This window comes from Gracilinanus agilis, chromosome 1, assembly GCF_016433145.1.
Source record: "Gracilinanus agilis isolate LMUSP501 chromosome 1, AgileGrace, whole genome shotgun sequence".
Classification (NCBI taxonomy): Eukaryota; Metazoa; Chordata; class Mammalia; order Didelphimorphia; family Didelphidae; genus Gracilinanus; species Gracilinanus agilis.
The window spans coordinates 742,170,148-742,193,070 of NC_058130.1; the positions used below are offsets into that span (position 1 = coordinate 742,170,148).

The window sequence follows — 22,923 nt, forward strand, 5'->3', positions numbered from 1 at the left end:
TTGCCAAGGGATCACATAGTCAGTAGGTGTCAGAAATGAAATTTAAACCCAGATTTGTCTTCCCAACTGTAAGCTCCACTCTCTCCACTATATTCCTTTCAGACCAAAATGACCGTAGCTAAAATTTTCTCTGCATGATTTAAAGATATTTAGAAGCTAAGATGCAATGACCGCTTCTTTGTTTGATGTCACTAAGCATTAGTAAATACTTGTCTTTTTTTTTTTTTTTTTTAAACCCTTACCTTCTGTCTTGGAGTCAATACTGTGTATTGGCTCCAAGGCAGAAGAGTGGTAAGGGTAGGCAATGGGGGTCAAGTGACTTGCGCAGGGTCACACAGCTGGGAAGTGTCTAAGGCCAGATTTGAACCTAGGACCTCCCATCTCTAGGCCTGACTCTCAATCCACTGAGCTACCCACAGCTGCCCCCACTTGTTTTTTTTAACATGATCTCATATAATAGAGAACAACCCCTTAATCACTTATCATATAGCAATCTATTAACGGGCTTTTATTGCTTAGTTATTCAAATCTAAAAATCCCCTTATGAGTAAGAAAAACACTCATAAAGTATGTTAACTACAAGAAATTCTTTGCACTAAATACTTAGAAAATTTAGTTCCACAGAAGACAGCCAAATATTGCCATTGTGAATTCATGACATTTCAAAGAAAAACAAATGGCTGATCTGTTTTTTAATAGCTACCATTCAGATGTTTTATCATCAAATTCATGAATACCACCTGTAAAAAAATCATAATTTAAGGTAAATTTCTGATAAGGATGTATTTTATCTAATCTTGAAAAATGAAAGATTATTATATGTATAGAAAGAAGATTTATATGGTTTTTAACATTCTGAGGATTTACAAAATTTTTCCCCTAATACTTGGACAGAGGGATATGCATTTAAACACCAAAATGCTTTTCCTTCATAAAATGAAGTAAAATAATGTAAAAATTGTGAATTGTAAATTTTCTAAAAATTTGAAACCTTTTATGATCTAAGAGCATATCATACAAACAATTTATGGTTTAATCTGGATGACTTTCTAATCACTTCAAATTCTTAAATTCATCATCTTACAGTACTATTCAAAGAATGTGAAAATTTTTTCGTATTTCTGTACTAAATCTTAAGTACACTTCTTCCTTTTTAAAAATTTAAACACCCAAAGGAACCATGTAGAATTTACTGTAAATAGCACTGCTGTTTACTTTAGTAAATGTCAGGAGCCACCCCTTTCTTAGCTAATCAGGGGGATGATCCATTGCCAAGAAATACTGCCTATATTTTTGGCTGTTCAGTCCTAATCCTGAAATTAAAAAAAAAAAAATTTGAGTGTGTTGACTTCATTATTTCACATAAAGTTCTTTTGCTAAAAATAAGGTTCACTATAGTAATTCATTATTATTTAAAGATACTATGTAATTCTATTCAACCTCAATTCCCTGAAACTGGTACTAGGTTTACATAAATCCTTTCTCAAATTATGGCTTTCACTTGATTTGTGGAATTTTATTGTTTTACTTGCTCATTATGTTTCTGACTCTCTAATATCTAGTACAATAGCTGACATACTGTGGTAGGTAACTTAATGACTGATGACCAATGTGATAATATCTATGCTTTATAAAGAACTCTATCTCATCCAAGATAAAATTTATGAGTTTGAATAGTGGCCTCCAACCACAAAATTCAATTATCATTAAACACCAAAATTCAATTATCATTAAACACCAAATGAATAATGGAGAGTAAAGTAACATATTGAAGAATTTGAAGCACTTTCACCAAATTCCTCGTACCATGGTAATATGGAGGTGCTGGCTTCCAAAGACCTCTGCCAACATAAGGTAAGATATAATCCCAGTGACTGACATCTTCTGTCTGGACAATTAGCTAAATATGTCCATGTTAAGAAGGGCTGGCTTCTTAGAAATGAATTTTAATTTTTACTATTATGAATTGGCAAATAGAAGCACCCTTTGGGGAAGAGTAACAAATCATGTCAAAACAAATTTTACAACTTCACTTTAAGACTATGTCCTGAAATTTCTGAGGCCTCCCTTCCAGATGCTATATACTTATTGCAGAAGCCTTATCTGATTTCTACAACACAAAATATATTTCAAAGGGAAAAGTTTAATAAAAGCTAATCAAGTTTCTTAAAAAAATTTTTAAATAACATATATTGTGTAAGTATCTCATGACAAAAAGCATATAGTACATAGGTCATATATTATTTTTAAGTACTTCAAATACAGTTCAAACACTGGCTTAAAAAAAAACTATCATAAAACAATCTTTATATAACAATGATTTCCAAATCCTAGACAATGACCCATATACATCAGGAAATATATGATAAAATTTAAGTCCTGTCAAGTATAAAAATTCAGACAATCCCTTGTAGTTCAATTTAATGGGACTGTGCTATGTAATAGGCTTTACTGTTATGCATGTAATAGAGCAGTACCTAAAAAGAAAAAAAAAATCTAAAAGTGCTTTGCAGCAGGATTTATTGAAAATGGAACAGAATGTTATGTGTTGAAAAATATGCATTTGTCCAATTTAGTATGACATACACATTTGTTTAGATTATTCTGAATTTAAGAAAAATCTTTTTCTTAGGTTAGCAAAAATGAAAAAATCAGTTTGTGGATTCGAACTCTAGTATTTTGGAATTTCAGTTCTATTTATAAAAGTATAGACCTTTCGTATGGGAATATCAATAAATGACAGTAAATTTTTTCCTTTGGGAAACTTCCCATTTTAAATCTTCATCAACTAACAGTAAATTCAGTAAAATATGGGTAGAGAAGAGGACTGGCTATATGATTTAACTGTGTAAGTCTTAGACAGGAACTTCCTCTTCTATTGGCACCTTCCAGTTTTAGAGAGTTGCCTGGGAACTCAGGGTTAAAGTGATTTACCCAGGGTTACACATGTGGTGAGTCAGAGGTATGCCTTGAACCTAGGTCTATCATGGCATCCTGTGTCTCCAATTGTAAAAGAACATTTTGTTAAACTCCAGGTTAGGCCTCACAGCTCTTTAGATTTCTGGCTTTGGAAAAGAAATAGAGTATTTTACTGAAGCTACTAAATCCAATCTATACTTGAGAAGGCCGGAATTTATCCAATATTTGTGTAAGTAACTCAGTATGTTGTTGAAAAGACTGTTTCAAGAAGAGGCTGGATGAGATTGCCTTGGTGGTTCCATGCCGCTTTCACATCACTGGGTTACCAAAGGCTGCTCATTCCACTCTTGGTTACTTTTCACTTTGGGAATAATGTCAAATCTACACTTGCCTCTAAAGCTTCTAGCTGAGCTCACTGAGGCTAAACAAACTTAATCCAGGGGACTTTTCCCTTTGGTTCACATTCCTATACTACTTCTGAGTGACCATACATGATGACCTTGAAGCCCTCTGTCATCCTGGCTTAGTTCCTCTAAATGCTCTTCACTTTACCACTGTCATCCATAAAATGTTGTGCCTAAAACTGCAGACACACAAACTATTATACCAATTCCACAAACAGTCAATGACAAGAGCAACTAAAAAGAACTTTTAACAAGATGCAATGATTTCATTTCACTCCTTAATGTTTTGCCATCAAGCAAATGTGGACCAGCATTTCCCCTTTTAAGTTATATGCCATACCAGTAGGTGGTATGTTGGGCATCAATAAGCTATTATTTTTTTCAGCATAATTCTCTTCCTTTAAGCTAACCTTTATTGTGAAGGTCTATAGCAATAAAGCACAAGAAAAACAGAGTAATTACAGTATGTTTTAGCAAGAGGAAAAACAGGCTAAAAATGTAACTTTTGAGAGAACTACTTTAGTATTACAATATTTTTGCCTTAAGAGTTTTTGGGTAAAATAATGTTTCTGTTCAATACAGATATTTCTCCAAGCCAATCAAAATTTAGGAAAATCTCAATGCATGGAAAGCAAGTAGTAAGAAATGAGAGTGTAACTGCTAGGTAATGACGTGAAGCTGAAAAGCTGAGGGTCTTGAGTTTAAAAAAGTTCAATTAGGCCATTATAATAGTAGTAGTAATAAAAACCAGAATGAAGGAAAAAAACAACTTTGCTAGCCTGGTTGTAGTTTTATGGACAACCCAGATGACGCTAGGAAACAATATCTATTAAAATAAATGGACTAATAAAAAATGTCTACATTTTTGTTCTTTTTAAAAAAACATCAATTAGTTTGGCATATTAAAATCAATGAGACAATGAAATGAAAACAATGAAACTTCAAATTCAGACGAGAACTCTTAAGATGTTCTAATTTTACTGTGTAATTTTTCTTCATAGCTCTTAAGTTTACTTTATTGATCAATAATCAAGCATGATGTAAAGGAATGTCTTAACTTAAATCAATGTAACAACTTAAGTGTACCAGATATGGTAGGTAGACCAGGAGTTAGGAAAATGTAGCATCAATTATCTTCAACACTTATTGTATGATCATGGCTAAGTCATTTACTCTATGTCAGTGTCTTCATCTGAAAAAATGGGTATAATATGGGGGCAGCTAGGTGGCTCAGTGGATTTAGAGCCAGGTCTAGAGAAGGGAAGTCCTGGGTTCAAATATGACTTCAGATACTTCCTAGGTATGTGACTCTGGGCAAGCCAAGTAACCCCCATTTTGTAGCCCTTATTGCTTATCTGCCTTGTAACCAATACTAAATATTGATTTTAAGATAGAAGATAATGGGTTTAAAAAAAAAAGGCATAATAATTACTGGAGAAACAATTTTACAGGAGTTTTGAGGGACCTGAATGAGATTATGTATGTAAAGCACATTGTAAATCTAAAGTGCTATATAAATGTTGGACATTATAATTACCAAGATAGCTTAATGACTATATACACAAATAGATGGTCAATCTGTTTACTATATTCTATGAAATATTTTCAATTTTTCATCAAATCTATCACAAGAGCAAGGTATCAAAGACTTATTAACAGCTTTAAGGGACTTCAGACATCATCTATTCCAACTTCTTCATTTTTACTGCTGAGAAAACAAAGGCCTCATGAGGTTAATGACTAGAAAGTCAAAATCTAACACATGGTTGGGTGAAGATCCAACCATGGTCTTCTGACTACAAATTTGATACGAATCCAATTTTATAATATGCCAGAATTCTGATAGATTTCCTCCACTCTCAGAAAATAGGAATTTGCCTTACCAGAAAATGCTTTACATGTAAGTTCAAAAACGTACAGAAGATCACATGATTTTAGAAATGCTAAGACTCACGAAATCAAAAAGTTGGAAGGGATTTCAGAGACCACTCCTTATCTGAATAAAAATCCATACTACCAAATACTTGATAGGTAACCATCATTCAATCTTTGCTGGTAGATCCTTCGTACAGAAGGCATTCCCCCCATCTGGAGGTGGCTGATTTCATTTTTGATAGATATTGTAAGGCTTTTTAATGACATCTTGCCTAAACCTGCCTTTGTGCAACTTCTATTAAATGTACCCCATTCTCTCCTCTGGGGTCTAGGTTAGTAAGTCTAATTCCTCCTCCATGAATGACTCCAGAATAAACAATGCCAGTTCCTTCAACCAAGCCTTATGAAAGGAACTCAAAGCCCTGAACCACCATAGCTGCCTTCCTTTACTCTCCTGCTTATCAACATCCTTTTTAGATTGTGGAATCCAGCACTGAAAGCAACACTACTGATGCTTAATAATAATAATAATAATAATAAATAATATGTAGTGCTTATGGTATGTCAGGCACTCTGCTAATTGCTTTAGAATTATTATCTCTTTTGATCCTCACAACAACTCTGGGAAGTAGGTGCTATTATTATCTCATTTTACAAATAAGTAACCTAGGGCACACATTTAAGTGACCTGTCCAGGGTCACACAGCTAGTAAGTGTCTGAGGTTGGATTTGAATTTAAGTTTTTCTAATTCCAGGCCCAGTGCTCTGACAGGGTAAATAATAATACTGTTAAGCTGTGCCTATCTTACTGAGGTACAATTTAATCTAACTAGACTTCCTGGCTCTCATATTGTACTGTTCATTTAAATTGAGCTTGCAGTTCAGTTTCCTTACTTGATCCCTTTCCCAACTCAAACTTTTTTTGCTATCTATCCAGCCAGGTCACTCCCAGTTTGTATTTATGAAATTGATTTTTTGAGTCTAAGAGCAAGACTTTTCATTTATCCTTATTAAATTTCATTATATTAAAATTGGCCCAGTGTTTTTATTTGTCAAGATTTTGTTTCTTGATTCTGTCACCTAGTGTATTAGTTATCACTCTTCTCAATTTTAAGCCTTCTGCAAATGTGCTAAACAAGTCTTTATTTAAGTAACTGATGAAAATGCTTAATAGCACTTGGAGGCCAAGCATGGTATCCCGGGGCACAACACTATAGACATCCTACAAAGTTGACATAGAACCATTAATAACTCTTGGTGTGTTCAGCCACTTAAGTTACAAATCAATATTGTTACTTAGCTCCATCTTTTCTGTACTACCAACACAAAATTTACAAATGTTTTGCCAATTGAGGTAAACTGCCTACAGCATTCTGTCATCTTCCTTTTCATTTAGAGTCAAAAAAAGATGGCTAGCAGGATCTGTTCCATATGAAACCATGCTGATGCTTTGTAATAATTGCTTCCTTTTCTGGATAATCATCAATTATCTCTTTAATACTATAACCTAGAATTTTACTAAGGATTAACATCAAGCTTGCTGGTTTATAGTCTGCAGTCTCTTATTTGCTTTTCTTTTTTTAAATTAAGACTTACGCCTTTCTTTAGTTCTGATATACCATATCCTACAATTTCCTAAAAAACACTATGCTCAGAAATCATATTTCCCAGATTTTTTCCAGTGCCTCAGGATAGATATAGTGCATCTGGGCCAGATGATTTAAACTTAGCAAGGACATGACCAACAAGCGTTCAAGTCTTATCTATTTACTTATTTAGTGTCATTCGTATATACTTGTCTCTCCTCTGACATCAGTACCACCCTGATACAAATCCTCATTACCTTATTCCTGGACTATTTCTATAGTCTCCTAGTAAGTCTCCCTGCCTAGTGTCTTTTCCCATTTCAATCCATATTTTATCCAAATTAATCTTACTAAAGTCAAGTCTAACTATGTCACCTTCTTCCCCACCCATGAACAAATTCCAAAAAAAAAAATCCAAAGGCTTGCAATTTCCTCTAAGATCAAATAAAGTTCTATTTGGCTGTTAAAGTTCTTTACACCTTTCCAGTCCTTAAAGAAAACAAAATTAAACAAAGAACCCTCTTACCTTCTGTTTTAGAATCAAAACTAAGTGCCTGTTGTAAGGCAGAAGAGCATTAAGGACTAGGGAATGGAGGTTAAGTGATTCGTCCAGGGTCACCTGGCCAGACCAAACTCAGAATCTCCAACCTTCAGGCCTGGCTGTCTATCCAATGAACCACTTAGTTGACTCACTTTACAATCTTCTTACATATTATTTTCCTCTGTTCAATGACATTGGCATTCTTGCTCTTTCCTTCGTGACACTCCATTTTTCAACTGTATTTTCATTACCTATTCCCCATGCCTGGAAAGTTTTCCTCCCTCATATCTACCTCCTGGTTTCCTTTTACATCTCAGCTAAAGTTCTACCTTTTTAAAGCATCTTTTCTCAGTCTCCCTTAAACATAGTGCCTTTTTCTCAGATGATCTCCAGGTTAATACACACACACACACACACACACACACATATATCTTGTATATAATTGTTTGCATGATGTTGCACCCATTGGACTGTGAGCTCCTTGAGGGCTTTTCTTTGTAACCCAGCACTACGAACAGTGTCAATGTACTTAATAAACATTAGCTGATTTGTGCTAAGTGCTCCCTAATTATCTCCTTAGTCATTTTTGGGTATCAACAAGCCACTGATCATTTTTGTTTTGTTCTTTCTAATCCAGAGATCATCTTGGAAGAGATCCAAAGATCTCCTTGGAAGAGAAAGTTAACAAATTAAGGGTTTAACAGCTTTTCCTGTCACTTATCATTTGCTTTGCTTAGTATCTTATTCTTTCTTTAATCCTCCTCTTTTGAGCCACACGGCTATAAAGAACCTGTCATTGCTTTTCTTTCCAGCTCCAGGTCATTCTAACTAATGTCTGTGAGCTATTTTAAAAAAGAAACAATTTTGATAACTGTATTTCAATATAATAGGTGTAGAATACTGGGTTTGAAGTAAAAAAGACTCATCTTCTTGAGTTCAAATATAGCTTCAGATACTGGGCAAGTCACTTCACCTTGTTTGCCTCAGTTTCCTCATCTGTCAAATGAACTCGAAAAGGAATGGTAAATCACTCTGAAATCTTTGCCAAGAAAATACCACCTGAGGTCATAAAAAGCTGGACATGACTGAACAACAAATATTTCAATATAATTGATTTTCCTTTATGCATTTAAAAACATTTTTGAGAAGGGTTTCTTAGGCTTAAACAGGCTGCCAAAGGATTCTTGGAGCAAAAAGGTGAACTACTAACCTAAGTTTTTATACATCTCATAGTATTTTTTCTAAGTCTTATCATATTTCTATAGTCATCTTGTTAATTGCCTTTACCTCTACTTTCTACGTCTTAAAATAAATCTAAATTGGTTGTGTTCCTTTGTACTCAAATTGATTTATTAACAACTTCATTTCCTTCTCAAAGGAACTGATTCTCTTTGTTTCTTCAGAATTTCATTTTTGGAAGATTACTATCATTTTTGGGAAAACTTTCCCTGTATACTTAAAAAAAATCGACATTTTATTTACAGTTCCAAATTTCCCCCTTCCCATCCATTGAGAAAGCAAGAGAAATAAAGCTGATTATAAAATGCATAGTCATGAAAGTAAACACATTAGCTATATTCAGAAAGAAAAGAAAATTTGCTTGGATTTGCACTGTAAGTCCATCTCTTCTCTATCTGGAAATAGACAGTATCTTTCAACATTAATTTTTTTTTTTTTTGTATTTTTTTTTTTTTTTATTTTAAACCCTTAACTTCTGTGTATTGACTTTAAAGGTGGAAGATTGGTAAGGGTAGGCAATGGGGGTCAAGTGACTTGCCCAGGGTCACACAGCTGGGAAGTGTCTGAGGCCGGATTTGAACCTAGGACCTCCCGTCTCTAGGCCTGGCTCTCAATCCACTGAGCTACCCAGCTGCCCCCTTCAACATTAATTTTTTGGGACTGTGGTTGGTCTTTATGTTAATCAGTTTCTAAGTCTTTCAGAACTGATTGTTTTTATAATGTTCTTATAATATATTTTCCTGGTTCTGCTCACTTCACTTTGCATCAGTTTATACAAATCATTCCAGGTTTCTCTCAAGCCACTTCCCCCATAATTTCTTATACCATAATACTCCATGAGGTTCATAAACTATTATTCAGCCATTTGCCAGCTGATGGACAACTCCTAAGTTTCTAACTCTTTGCCACCATAAAAAAAGAGCTGTAATAAACATGTTTATGTATCTGGGTCCCCCTAAGGAATTTTAACCCAAGTAATCTTGATTTTTTCCCCTCAATCTTTTAAAATGTGCTTTCTCTAAATATAAAGTTCATGAAAGAACTGACAAATGTTTCCACTTCTTTTCTATCACAAACTTTGTGATGAAGTGGTTACTTTCTTTCAACATTTTTTCACCTCTGCAAGGAATTAGATCTTTCTTGCTGCTAAAAATCAGAACCAAAATAGAATTTTCCCTTGTTAGTTCCTCCACTTTTTGAAGGATAAACTTATTACTGAGTCAAGAAGACATTATCTGTTTTGCTTTTGGCAAAGTAGTCCTAGCAGATGTGAGGATTTTAAATATCACATCACTACTATATCATGCTTCCATGACAGGCCTGGAATGTTTCCTAAACTCCTTAACCATTTCTTCTTTCTGAACAGGCAGTCTATAGTATAGAGTCTAATGAATATATATCAGTTTCTAGCTCTGCTCATTTATAGTATCAGTACATATGTAACACTGAACTGATTAACTCAATGCAGGAAAACAAAATGGAAGGTTCAATCTCTTCAATGATGTTTTCTCTCTGAATCATAACAGCCTCCAAAATGATTCATCAGTGACATTTGCTTTTTCAAAGTAATATAGGGAGCAGTTGGGTTGCTCAATAGATTGAGAGCCAGGCCTGGAACAGGAAGTCCTGGGTTCAAATCTCGCTTCAGACACTTCCTAGCTGTGTGGCCCAGGGCAAGTCACTTAAACCCCCATTGCCTAGCCCATACCATTCTTCTGCCTCGGAACCAACAAAAGTATTGATTCCAAGATGGAAGGTAAGGATTAAAAAAAAAAAAAGTAAAGTAATATAGCGAGGAGTTTGGAATCTGCACAGATAAGTATATGTCACCATACTTGACCTTCGCCAGGGTCTTGGCAGCTGTCCCTTACCTTATTGTTTTTATATGACTCTTCTAAAGAATGATCCTGTCATTTTTCTTTTATTTCTTGGCAAGAAAGTGCTACCATCACGAAAGTTTTATGGGAATAAAGAGGGCAGAGGCAAAGAGAGTTTAAGTTCTTTCCTGTTTATGAATGAGTTCTGCCTTTCCAGAATCTTATTCTAATCATATTCTTTTTTACTGGGTCTCAAGATAGTGATACCAAATTTGCCTCCTTGTATTAGGATCTCTAGTTCATCTTCTTTGCTATCTTTATTGCTTGCAGCTATCTCTAGATTTCTGAGGCCAAAGGATGGGGGGTGGTGGTGGTGCATTGAGAAGGGGAGTGGTTGTATGGGGAAGGCTGGTATCTTTCTTGAATTTCTTCTTCTGTCACTTTCTGGGTATCTTTACTGCTATCCTCCCTATACTGTGGTTAATCTCTCAAAGGTATCTAGTTTGAGGGATATTTGCAGATTGTATTACTTTCTCTCACTCTTTTTTTTAACCTTAAAGGACTCGATTAGATTTTTAAGATTCCAGACAAATGCGTTTTTACCAACTGCTATTATTAGTATCTATCCATGCCTCAAGAGTCCATCAATCATAGAGTTTAGGCATTGGTCCAAAAATCCAAATCCAATTCTCAGAATGATAACCAGTTATTAACCAGTTATTTATTCACTTCCCTCACCTAGTTGCTCATACTTATAAATTCTGCTGCCAGGAATTCATTGCTAGGCATTCAAGAGTATACTTAGAAGAGTTGTACTCTTGTACTGCCTCAAGTCATTTATTTTTTAGCTTGATCATTGTACAATTTCTCTGCTAGATCAAGTAAGAAATAAGTTTAAAATGGCACTAGCAAAACAGTTGAGATGCCTGGGTCAGGAAGCAAATGAATAGCAGTCATGATACTTGTAGCAGAAACAACTAACACTTTTAAGTTTGCACATTGCTTTGCACACTGATTTTCAAAACAACCCTGGGAGGTAAGTTTTATAGTTATCAACATCATTCCTTAAATGATAAAAGTGAAGGTAGAAGACGTTTATTCTGAAATAACTATAGAAACCTTATGAGACTGCTATGCTACAGATTTCTAAAAAAAAAAAAAAGACTATGATTGTAATAAGGAAATAGATAATAGTATAACAAAGTAGAAAAGTCAATAATGTATGACCTACAGAAAATATATTCAAGTAAGTCAGGGGTCTATGACTTTATTAGCTTTATTAAGTGTACTCTCCTCTTAAACAGTTTCTCTGGCATTAGGCCAAGGGTTCTTAATCTTTTTTGCCATGGAACCATTCAGCAGTCAGTAAAACCCATAGACTTCATCTCAGAATAATTAAAAAAAAAATCACAAACTTCCTATTTCAGTTAAAGGTTAATATAAATAAAAATGCCTTATTTTTTCTCCCATCCAAGTTTAGGGATCCTAGAGTACTCCGGCATGGTAAATAGTTAAATGAGTAAAAGAGGAGACTGAACTCAATTGGGCTAGACCTTGGATGAAAGAGACAAACTGTCTCTAGTTCTATACATGTTATCTTTCTATCTTGGTAGAAGCTCCTATAGTATGTACTTACCGACAAGACTTTAAGTACCCAGGATCACTTTCATACCATGGTGAAGGTATCTTAGTAGGGCTTTAGTGGGTGGGTATTAAAAAATAATATTAAAGATAATAATAGGTTAAGTCTATTTTCATTATGAAATCTATGGCTATTATTGTTTCTTTAAATGTATAAAGGTAAATCAGAGATCCTGAAGAATTAAGCTTGGTGTTTAATGAGATCTTTTGGCAATAAAAGCACTAGAATACACCTAGGGTACACTTCTTCTATGGGAATGCTCTAAGGGGAGCTCAAAATGTAAAAAGGTACAAATGTCTCCTTTGAATGAATCCTTTGTTCCTTTGAAAGCCTGATTTGAACTAATATACAATCTTATACATCATACACTCATAAGCAATTTTCCATCTTGATCAATGAATCAATCTTTAAAAATTCAACAATTATAATTGAGATGACATAGTGGAAAAAATAAACACCAAACTATGAGATATCTTTTGAAAAATAATTTAATTTGGGACTTATCTACAACAACCTAAACATTACTATTTATTTTCACAGTGCATCATGTAGGTACTTCCTTCACCCATATGGAAGGCAACCTATCCAAAACTGGGAACTTCAGGCTGTCTAACCCTCCCTCTCAATACACACCTGGACCACCTGGTTTTCTGATTAGGTGAAGCCTTTAGGATGCTTGTTAACACCAAATCTTGTGCCCAAGTCTTTGATGGCATCTAATATATACTCCGCATACATAAGTATTTCTAGTCTTTTGGATTACTTGAAACTTTGTTTCTTCTGGGATTGTGATGTTTCACAATCCTCAGCCACACAACATTGCCAGAGGATTACTGTAGCTTTGGTGTTGAGGGCAATTGAGGACCACTAAAAGCACACCATGATGAAGTCTTTAAAATGTAATCTAATTTGTTCTGAATGCATGCTTCAATTTCAAGGAGAATTTGTAACTAGAACATATTTGATCCAACTAGGTAACCTGGCTAAACTTAACACAATTAAAACTGAAGGAAAATTTAAAAAAATTTAAAGGAATTAAGTCATGAAAGAAAGCTTAAAGAGTGTTCAAATAATAGTCACAACGAACACAGAATAGTGTCTTTTTGAACTGAACTGACATTGAAGAATATTTTCCAAAGACCCGAATCAAGAAAAAAATATTTAAAGTGAATTTAAGGAGGCAGTGAGGTGACATTCTCTAGCTGTGTGACCTTGGTTAAGTTACTTAACCCAACTGCCTAGCCCATACTACTCTTCTGCCTTGGAATTGATTCTATGAGGGAAGATAAAAGGTTTTAAAAAAAAAAAAGTAAATTTAAGACAAATTACAGAGATGGGCTGTCCTGGTATCATAATATCTTCATTCCTTCACTACTAAAAATACAAAGAAAATGACAAAGGTGACACCGAAATGGCGAATATTTTAAACAGAACCTAATTTATTACTGTATTGAGAAGACAAGCCTTCCAACGAGAAGACCCTTAGCACTCTCACACCATTCCTTAACTTCTATCAGACTTGCCATATAAGGGATAATCCTAATCCCTCATGCCTTCACTAGAAGGGAATCACAAAATTTTAGTATGATAAGTGATCTTAGGGGAAAGCAAGGTGGCTCAATAGAGAGTCTGGAATCAGAAGGACCCAGGTTGAAACCTGGACTTAAAAGACTTTTCTTGGCTATGTGACCCTGAGCAAATCACTTAATTCCATTTGCCTAAGACAGAAGATAAGGTATGTTTTTTTTTTTTTAAAAGTGGTTTTAGAGGTCATTTAATTCAATTTATACTTAAAAGGAATCTCTCTCCTCTACAACATAACTAACAAGTAAATGGTCATCTAGACTTTCTTCCAAGGTTTCTAGTGACAGGGGAACCCATTTAACTTTGGGAAAGCCCTAGGTGTTAGGGTATTTTGCTTATACCAAGCTTATACCAAGCTTATACCAAGGTCTCTTTGCACCTTTACCCACTATTAGTAATTCCGTACTCTGGGACTGAGCATAAAAAGTGCAATCTCTTTTCCACATCATAAACTCTCAAGTACTTATCAACCCCACCCCACTCATCCCCCAGCCTTAAAACTCTTTTTGTTAGCTCAGTACAAAGAGTTAGATTTTAGAGGGGGATTAATGTTAAGTATAAGCTAGGCCAAGTAGTCTCACAGGTCCTTTTCAACCCTGAGATTCTCAGCATCATTTATAGATACAGGCATGTAAATCTCACCTTTCTGTACTATTATCCAGGCCACATCTCTCAATTTTGTCTATAAAAATGGGATTAAAAAAATCAAATACTTTGCTAAAATTTAGTTAATCTATAGCATTCCCTTGATCTATCAGTCTCCATGGCAAATGTTTGGGTAGCTTGACATGATATGGTTTTGATGAAGCCAATTCGGCTTTCTGGGATCACCATTTCCTTTTCTAGAAGTTTCTTAGTCTTCTCTTTATATAGGACATTCTAGAATGTTCTTGGAAGTCAAATTCAAGGCTTGTAATTTACTGATATATTAATAATATTAAGAATGCTACTATAACATGTTGGCCAGGTACTCCATGAAGAATTTATGTGAAAAAAGGGACAAAAATTTACAGAAGAAGGCATGAAGTTATAAGGTGAAGGTACAACGATAAAGTCATGGATTTTTTAAAGTATCAAAGTGTAGTCTGACAAATGTGGAAAGATATGAGCATTACTTTCTATAATTTTGATGCTAACAATGTGCAGTTTTCACTTTTTGTTCCAGTGTGTTCCTGGAAGCATCTTAAAACAGATCACTGCAAAGCAGATCATATTTTCTTTTGGAAAAGATGCTGTAACCCAGAGCCTGGGTCTGATCAAAGACTTAATATCAAATAAGAGATATAATCAATACTAAACCATAAAAGAAATCTAACAATTTAAATAGCAAACTTGGGCTCCATACATATGCATTATTTATACAAAGAGCCCCCAAATCATAAAGCATATATCTAGCATATTAAAAGTGTAAATGTACTATTACACATGTAAATTAAAATCTACAGGCTTGCTGTGTAATAAGCACTAAATATTTGATGAAATAATTGTTTTTTACTTCATTAAAAAAAGGCAAAATGTGGGATAAATATAGTATAATGGAAAGACAAGATACCTCACCCTGAAATCATGAACTTAGAAGACATCTAATCAAATCTCCTAATTTCACCCATGATATCCAGAAAGGTTCAGTTAACTTTGCTAAATCAGTTTGTGAATGGCACAGTTGGCATTTGAACTCAGGCCCTATTATTACAAAGTCAATGTTTTCGGCATTATATCAGAAGGTCTGAGTTGGAGTCTTGGCACTGACACATACTTTGTGACCCTGGGCAAGACATAAGCTCTCTGTTTTCTATTTCTGTTTCATTATATGTAAAATAGGGATAATGATACACTATCTACCTTAAAGGGCTATTGTGAGAAAGGTGTCTTTGTAAGACCACAAAGTGCTAATATAAGTTATTGCATTTCAATGCCATAAAAACAATGGATTTCTAAGGGAACTACTGTGAAAGGCAATGCTCATCTGGAGGTATAAATTAAAGTATAAATGTTTTTAAAAATCATTTATATCTTTTCAGTAACATAACAGTCAATTCTTTAATACAAGTTAAAAAAAGAAATGAAAAAAAATTGCTATATATAAGTGTTTAAGGCTTGTGGCTGAAATGTAAAGAATTTTATGGATCAATACCAAACTTGAATTTTGTAACTGGTCAACATTTGAGCCAAACTTTTGAAGCTTTTTGATTCTATGAAGTAACATAACCATTGTCATATGAAATGAGATTAAAAGAAAAAACAAACTCTAAAACTAAATGTAGAGAGAAACTGCTTCATGCACTTAAAGGTAGATGATGATTTACATAATGTTAGCATACAAGGTAAAGCTACTAGGGCCAATGATATAGCACCTCAGGAAAGCAGAAGTACTTACTTCTTAAAAATTATAAGCAACCTGGGATTAATTAGTCTTCAAAGTTGTATTAAATATCCAAATATGGGCATAACCAACTTTTTATAGATTTGGAAACATAAGAAATGGCAGAATTAAGTATCTTTACCCAAAATATGAACAATCATTTGATAAAGGCAGTGTTTTCTTTCTCAATGCAAACACTTAGAACAGCCTCTATCTGGTTCCCTTCAAATCTCAAAACTGGTCAGTTTGTCTTTAGTATCAACATATTATTCTCTTTGGCTCTACTATAACAAATCTGATGGAGCAGTTCAACATTTGCAAAGTATAAAATCTATAAACTGGTTGAAAGCTAAGACCAAATAAAAAAGAAGTCTGATTATTCTTAGACTCATAGAATTTCAGAACTGGAAGGGACACTAGAAGCTATTTGTCAAACTCAAATAGAAATGGGGGGCCACTAAGCCATTCAAAAGAATCCTTGCAGCTACATTCTGATTTAGTTTTAAAATGTAGTATTAGCTATATTTCATTGTATTTTTATTTTGTTAAATGTTTCCAAATTACATTTTAATATGGTTAGGGCTGCAACCATTCCATACCTCTGAGGAAGTAAAACTAGTACTTTAAGGGAGACTGCCCACTACAATAAATTCAATCTGATCAATGAGCCTTCATCTGAAGACCTCCAGTGATGGGTTACCTATGACCACTCAGAGCAACAATTCCATTTATTGAGTTAGAGATAGTATGAAGTTTTTCCAGGAGTAAATTCTCAACAGCATCAAGAGAGTGTTATGCTCAGTGAACTTTAAATAAGATAAGTAAAAAGAGAATTAACTCGAGAGTCTAGTAAACTAGGTTAGAGGCCATTCTGTCACTAATTCACTGGGTGTGACAGCAGCAAGTATTAGAGAAAACGGAAGCAAGTCATTTATCTTCTCTGGCCCTTGGTTCCCTCACTGAAAAATAAGGAAGGAGGCTAAATTAGATGTTCTCCTATCGTCCCTCTTCCAGTTCTAGTATTTCAAAATTTAAATTTCCCCTTAACTAAAGTCTAGTATTTATGATATTCTACTTTCCCAGTCACACAATGAGGAATCTCTCACAACTACTAGGCTAATTTTGATTATGACCTCTATTATCATTTCACATTTATATGAGTTGTACAAAGAAGTGTCTTCAAAATAATTGAGGTAGACATAACCTAGCATTTATGCATGTCAGTAAAATATACCCAAGTGGTATAAAATAGGTACAATGACATTTTTCTGAAGTCAAACTAATGTTTATGAACTTCTGATCTCCCATGTTAAAGAATAAAATGCATCACTTTCTATTTTCAGTGCAATCAATCTTTAAGGATTAAAATGTTTCTTTTTTGCATGCAGCAATTCATTTTCACGAGAATCTTTTTAAAATAAAGTACTACCATCCATTTTTATTATTTTCATTCTATCCATGTTGCATCATAATGAACAGCAGAAATCAAAGAAAAAAATAACAAGCTTCACATTGGCATAATTAAAAGTTAATTTACATTTCTGAAACCCTTTATAAGTTGACAACACAATACCATGTTCTTGACTTACAAATATATAATCTAGAGATAACACAGTGAATATAGAGTATTCATTTTCAGTAATTCAATATTTATTTATAATTTTCCCTATTAACCAAAAGTCTGATCGTCTTATGAGTATAGCGCAAAGTCCATATTTCAAAAAATGTTAAATGTTCTGAAGTAATTGCATAAGTCAAATTTAAATATTGTTTTGTGTCTAGAAAAAATTTCTCAATTATCTCATTTTGAAACACAAAACTTGTAAAAACATAGACTTAAGACTCTAAAATCAAATGCTCATTTAATTTTTCTTCACTGAAATAGGAATTTTTTTAATTTCAAGGAAAATATAGTTAACTTTTTTCAATGAAAGCTTCTCTTGGTCCCAAATGGACATCAGTACTAGAATTAGATCACTTAATTCTAATCTTTAGGCTGAAAGGATCTTGCTTTGTAGATGTCAGCACTACACATTCACTATCAGATTTCCATGCCAAGCAGATAGCACAAATGATTTTTAGTGCCTTTTGCTAAAAACCCTTTCTCATTAAATATTTAAATACCAAATAACTTGAGCCAAAAAAAAGGTAAGATCTGTAAGGCAGATACCGCTTGAGGGCTCTTTGAAAAAGTCCTCAAAATTCCTCCAGTTGTTAATCTTTAAATAATAAAAATGACTTAAACATTGCAATTTTGGGGGAGAATAACTATACATTAATACGTAATGATATATTGTCCACTCAAAGAGTATAACAGTTTTCTGAATTCTGTATAATAGTATCATTACAACCCCTAAAATCTTATGGCAATATACTTACAATCTGAAGTGTACTCCACCTGTCCCGTCTGCACAGCTGCCCCATCTGCTGTCTGTGGGGTGGATGCATTACTATCAGCTTGGGCTTTACGAACAAGTGCTGCAAGAGGGTGATCAGGATCCACCACTTTCAATGGCTACAGATAAAAAGACAATATTTCAACATTTACTAGCTTTTAAGCTCTATTAAAAAAATTTTTTTTTTTAGTTTTCAACTTTGGAGTGAAACAACTTTATTTTTATATTTCTTTTTAAACCCTCACCTTCCATCTGGGAGTCAATACTGTGTATTGGCTCCAAGGCAGAAGAATGGTAAGGGTAGGCAATGGGGGTCAAGTGACTTGCCCAGGGTCACACAGCTGGAAAGTGTCTGAGGTCAGATTTGAACCTAGGACCTCCGGTCTCTAGGCTTGGCTCTCAATCCACTGAGCTACCCAGCTGCCCCCAGTAAACAACTTTAATTCTTCCTCAAGGTTCAGAAAACCTTGCAATTACTATGTTTCTTTGTAAAATCTTAAGAGCGGTAAGGGCCAGGCAACTGGGGTTTAATGACTTGCTCAGGGTCATAAAGCTAGGCAGTGTCTGAGGCCACATTTGAATCCAAGTCATCTTCACTATAAGCCTGGTGTTCTATCCACCTAACTGCTCCAATTATGATGTTTCTACTAGGGACTATGGGAAAAGCCTTTTAATTCTCCCCAATGATGTTATTTTTGGAAAATAAGTCACTTAACAAGAGCAATTTTATGTTCAAAGTATTATCTGGAGTTATAAAAGAATTCAGTTAACACCAAAGTTGCTCCAAATTTATCAACAACCACTTAAGAGAAAGATCAAGATGTTCATATAAGCACAGATAAAATTTCTGACAAAGAACAGGCTAAAATTCTCGTTTAAGGGAACCAATCACTTTATAATTCCTTCAGAGATGGTGAATTCTAATTACTGAGAGTTTTAAGTCTCAGCAGAAAATGAACAAGAGTTATTCATTCTCTGAGGGTCACCCATGTTGGCTTATTAGAAACCATATGCCTAAGTCTATCTGATGAATTTCTGTTTCTTTATAATAGCTGGCAGCCTGCCTGGCCTGAATTTTGGGCAAGATAATTTCAGTAACTTCTTTATGATATGGACCGGGCAGAGAGAAAGAACAGATTCTTGTCTGTGACAGGAGAGACAACAGAAAGGACAATGTTCCTGCATTCTCCCGTCTTTCAGCCACATACTTATCAGGCTGGTGAAAGTTATATAAACAGTCAGACTCAGGTATCATACATAATATTTCATGATATTTAGTTGACATACATCAATCTAGTACATTTCTGCTACTGTCAAGTTGGTAATTTTAACCATATTATGCTAAAATATTAAACAAAGGTCAAAGTAAATTTAGTGAAATATTTCTGCAACTCTGAGAATATTTAAGTCCAAGCAATACTAAGACAATGCTTGTATTTTCTAAACTCAATATGTAATGGTATCAGAGTACCTTAAAAGTCAGCATAGCTCCCTGATACTTACTGTTAAGTCATAAAAGAATATGTATAATAAAAAGATTTGCCAGACCAACTTAGGAGGCTTTAATATGAGTAATGGTCGATAGAAAAAGAAGCCTTGATATGCTACTTAAAATTTGCTTTATGAAATATTTAAGAAGAGATTTTATACCACTAAGCAAATAATTAGGCACTAATCAACAAAATCAGAAGCTAATAAAATGAATAATTCCATTGTTGTGTTTTTACATTAGCATTAACATTAGAATTTGATGCAATCATCAAATGTCCAGATAATTTTGTAATAATATTAATAAAAATATAGTTCAAGATAAAAACCTTCATAAGCTCTTCCAGCCGACTGCACTTTTTGGAAGCAAAGAGTGATGGATGCAGGTAATTACCATCATCGTCGTCGTCATCATCATCATCTGAGTTGGCCCCTGAATCTAAGTCAATAAAATATTTTTAGAATTTGGAGAAGGAAAGAACAAAGAAAGGGCTAGGCGATGGGGAGTAAGTGGCTTGCTCAAGGTCACACAGCTAGGAAATGTCTGAGGCCAGGAACCTGGTGTAGTCTTGTGGCAGAGCCTTTGAGAAAGTCACTACAATAACATAAGGCAGGGGTCGACAACGTATGGCTCTTTTGAGGGCCAGATATGGTTCTTTCTGCAGGAGCCATAAAGTCAATTTTTTTTCAGGCGCTGTTATAGGAGTGCACACTGTTACAGGAGCATGCACTGTGAGCACTGTACAGCTCTCACAAAATTACATTTTAAAAAATGTGGCGTTTATGGCTCTCATGGCCAAAAAGGTTGCCAACCCCTGACATAAGGAGTCTTCAGAGTAAGGCTTTACTTTAAGTGTGCATCATTTAATCAGAAATAAACCAGGCCAATTTTCAAATTCACTTTATAGTTTTTGACAACCATATTCAGGCTTCAGACTCAAAAGAATACAAGGGTCTATAGTAAAAAGGTATAAGAAAACTGGGGAAGTGATTGAGTGAGAGGCACACAAGCCATAGTGGAATGTTTCCATTAGAGAGACCAGTGGTTATATAATATTCTCCAACTTAAAACTTCTGTAGATTGTTCTACATTTTAATTCAAAATAAACTTAGGTGGTCTTCAATCCAACATTTTGTCACCCAAGGACAAGCAGGCATTGATGGGGCTGAGAATTGTATCCCAGATGTTATGATGTCATTCCCCTCAACCCACTAACTACTGGGATTTCAATCACACTTCAAAGTCCCCCAGTTTATTATCACAGTGTCATCTTTGAACCTTCATTCCACAGATCAAACCAATTGCTCAATCCTGTTCTTTCTATCTCCATCTCTCAAATGCACCTTTTCTTCTCTCCACTCATGTGCCCATCACCCCAGTTCACCCTCATCTCCTGAACCATCCCTCACTCAGCATTTTTTATACAAACTGAAACTACCTGCTTCAAGTCTCCCCTATCTAATCAATCCTCCATATAGTTACCAAAGTGATATGCTTTTAGATCTGACCATGCTACTCCACTATTCAACCTCTGATGGTTTCCTATTACCTCTAAGATAAAATATTATTTCACCGTGATTTGATTCTTTTTAAATGTTTTTGTTTGTTTTACACAGCAAAACAAGAATAAAACTTGTAAGTAAATGTACACATACTGATGAAACTGCTTAAGTTTCTATATAATTGGGTATACAATAAAAAAATTTGGAAAACACTGCCATAAAGAAACATTATCTCTTAATTGTAAAATAGATAGTTCAGTTCCATGGAGCTCTGAAATATCTTTCTTGTTTTTGCTGGTTATAACACTAAAACCATTCATTAGTGTCTCAGTCTTACACTCAGAAAGACAACAAAAGAGGGCATACATACTTCTCTTCTCTTCACTTTTGTTTTCTGTCAGAACGGTGTATCGCCCTTCCTTCATCGCTTTCTGGATGTGTTTATAGTAGGGGTTGAGGTAGTGATCGAAGCGCAGAAAGTCAAATTGGGAGTTGCGGGCCTGCTTGGCTTTCAGCATGATCTCAAACTGAGCCCCCTGCTTGCAGACAAAATTGGCGGTGCGCTCGATGATGGCATGCATCTTGGCTGTTGGTGGCTGCAAGAAAAAAATGAGTACCCTCAAATGAATGTCTGGCACAACTAGTGCCACACCAGCTAAGCCAGCCCTTTGAGACAAGTCCTGCATCTGCCGGTCTCTCCCAAAGCCATCAGGGAAGGTTTGACCCATACCTCATTTAGCCCTGAGGCTCATGGAGGCTCAACAGGGAGAGCATTTTTTTTGTCAATGCCCTCACTTTGTCCTCTACACTGAAGAGGCATTTAATGAAGATTAGATGAACTGAAGAGACAGAAAATAATAGAATATAACAAACCTATATATTTAAAATGTCTTCAAAAATGAAATTAGAAAATATTCTCATTAAAACTAGAAAGCTAAGAAGCTTGCTGTAATATTATTGCTCAGATACTTCATAAAAATAAACAAGTTTCATTTCAAATTTTATTCCTAAACCAATCTCATATTTTGTACTTAAAAAGGATAAATGCCTACAATTGAAGTTATTTATTGACTCCTAAATAAATAAGTGTTCATGTTTATGTTCTATCATATTTGTTGCTATGTACTTCACACCTATAGCAGATACTGATGTAGACTTTCACTGTGCTTGATGAAACACTGTAAGAATAATTTATATCCTTTGGACTAATTCTTTCTCTCTTAAAAACAATCACACCTGACTATTTTATAATTATAATTGTTATCACTTTAAGACAAAAATCATTTTGCACAGATTTAAATGTGGCCCTGAGTTAAATCAAGTTATTTTGCTGTGACTTTTTCTTATTTCCTTAGCTAACCTCAGGTTTTGGCAAGCACTTGAACTTGCAAAGAGCTTGAGTTCTTAGACATGTTATGAAAATACTGTAACAAATATCGTTTGAGACAGAAATTCACATACCAGTTCCACATCGGAAGGCACATTCAATCCTAATGGGGCAATGAAAGGTTCTTCATTTTCCTCTGAATTTTCTGCCTCAATTTTTTCAACTGCAAAAAGACAGAAA

General features: G+C 34.6%; 1 protein-coding gene across 3 annotated transcripts in view; it reads right to left on the reverse strand.

Moving 5' to 3' along the window:
- The window catches only part of LOC123244579 (splicing factor SWAP), a 119,586-nt gene that overhangs the window by 86,844 nt on the left and 9,819 nt on the right, over positions 1-22,923 (reverse strand). For all 3 annotated transcript variants that reach the window (XM_044673102.1, XM_044673093.1, XM_044673111.1), the window contains 4 exons: positions 22,818-22,906; positions 21,727-21,952; positions 20,183-20,292; positions 18,349-18,484 (listed from right to left, as the gene is read on the reverse strand). In XM_044673102.1, coding sequence (XP_044529037.1) covers positions 18,349-18,484; positions 20,183-20,292; positions 21,727-21,952; positions 22,818-22,906 — 561 coding nt within the window. The remainder of the gene's footprint in view (positions 1-18,348; positions 18,485-20,182; positions 20,293-21,726; positions 21,953-22,817; positions 22,907-22,923) is intronic.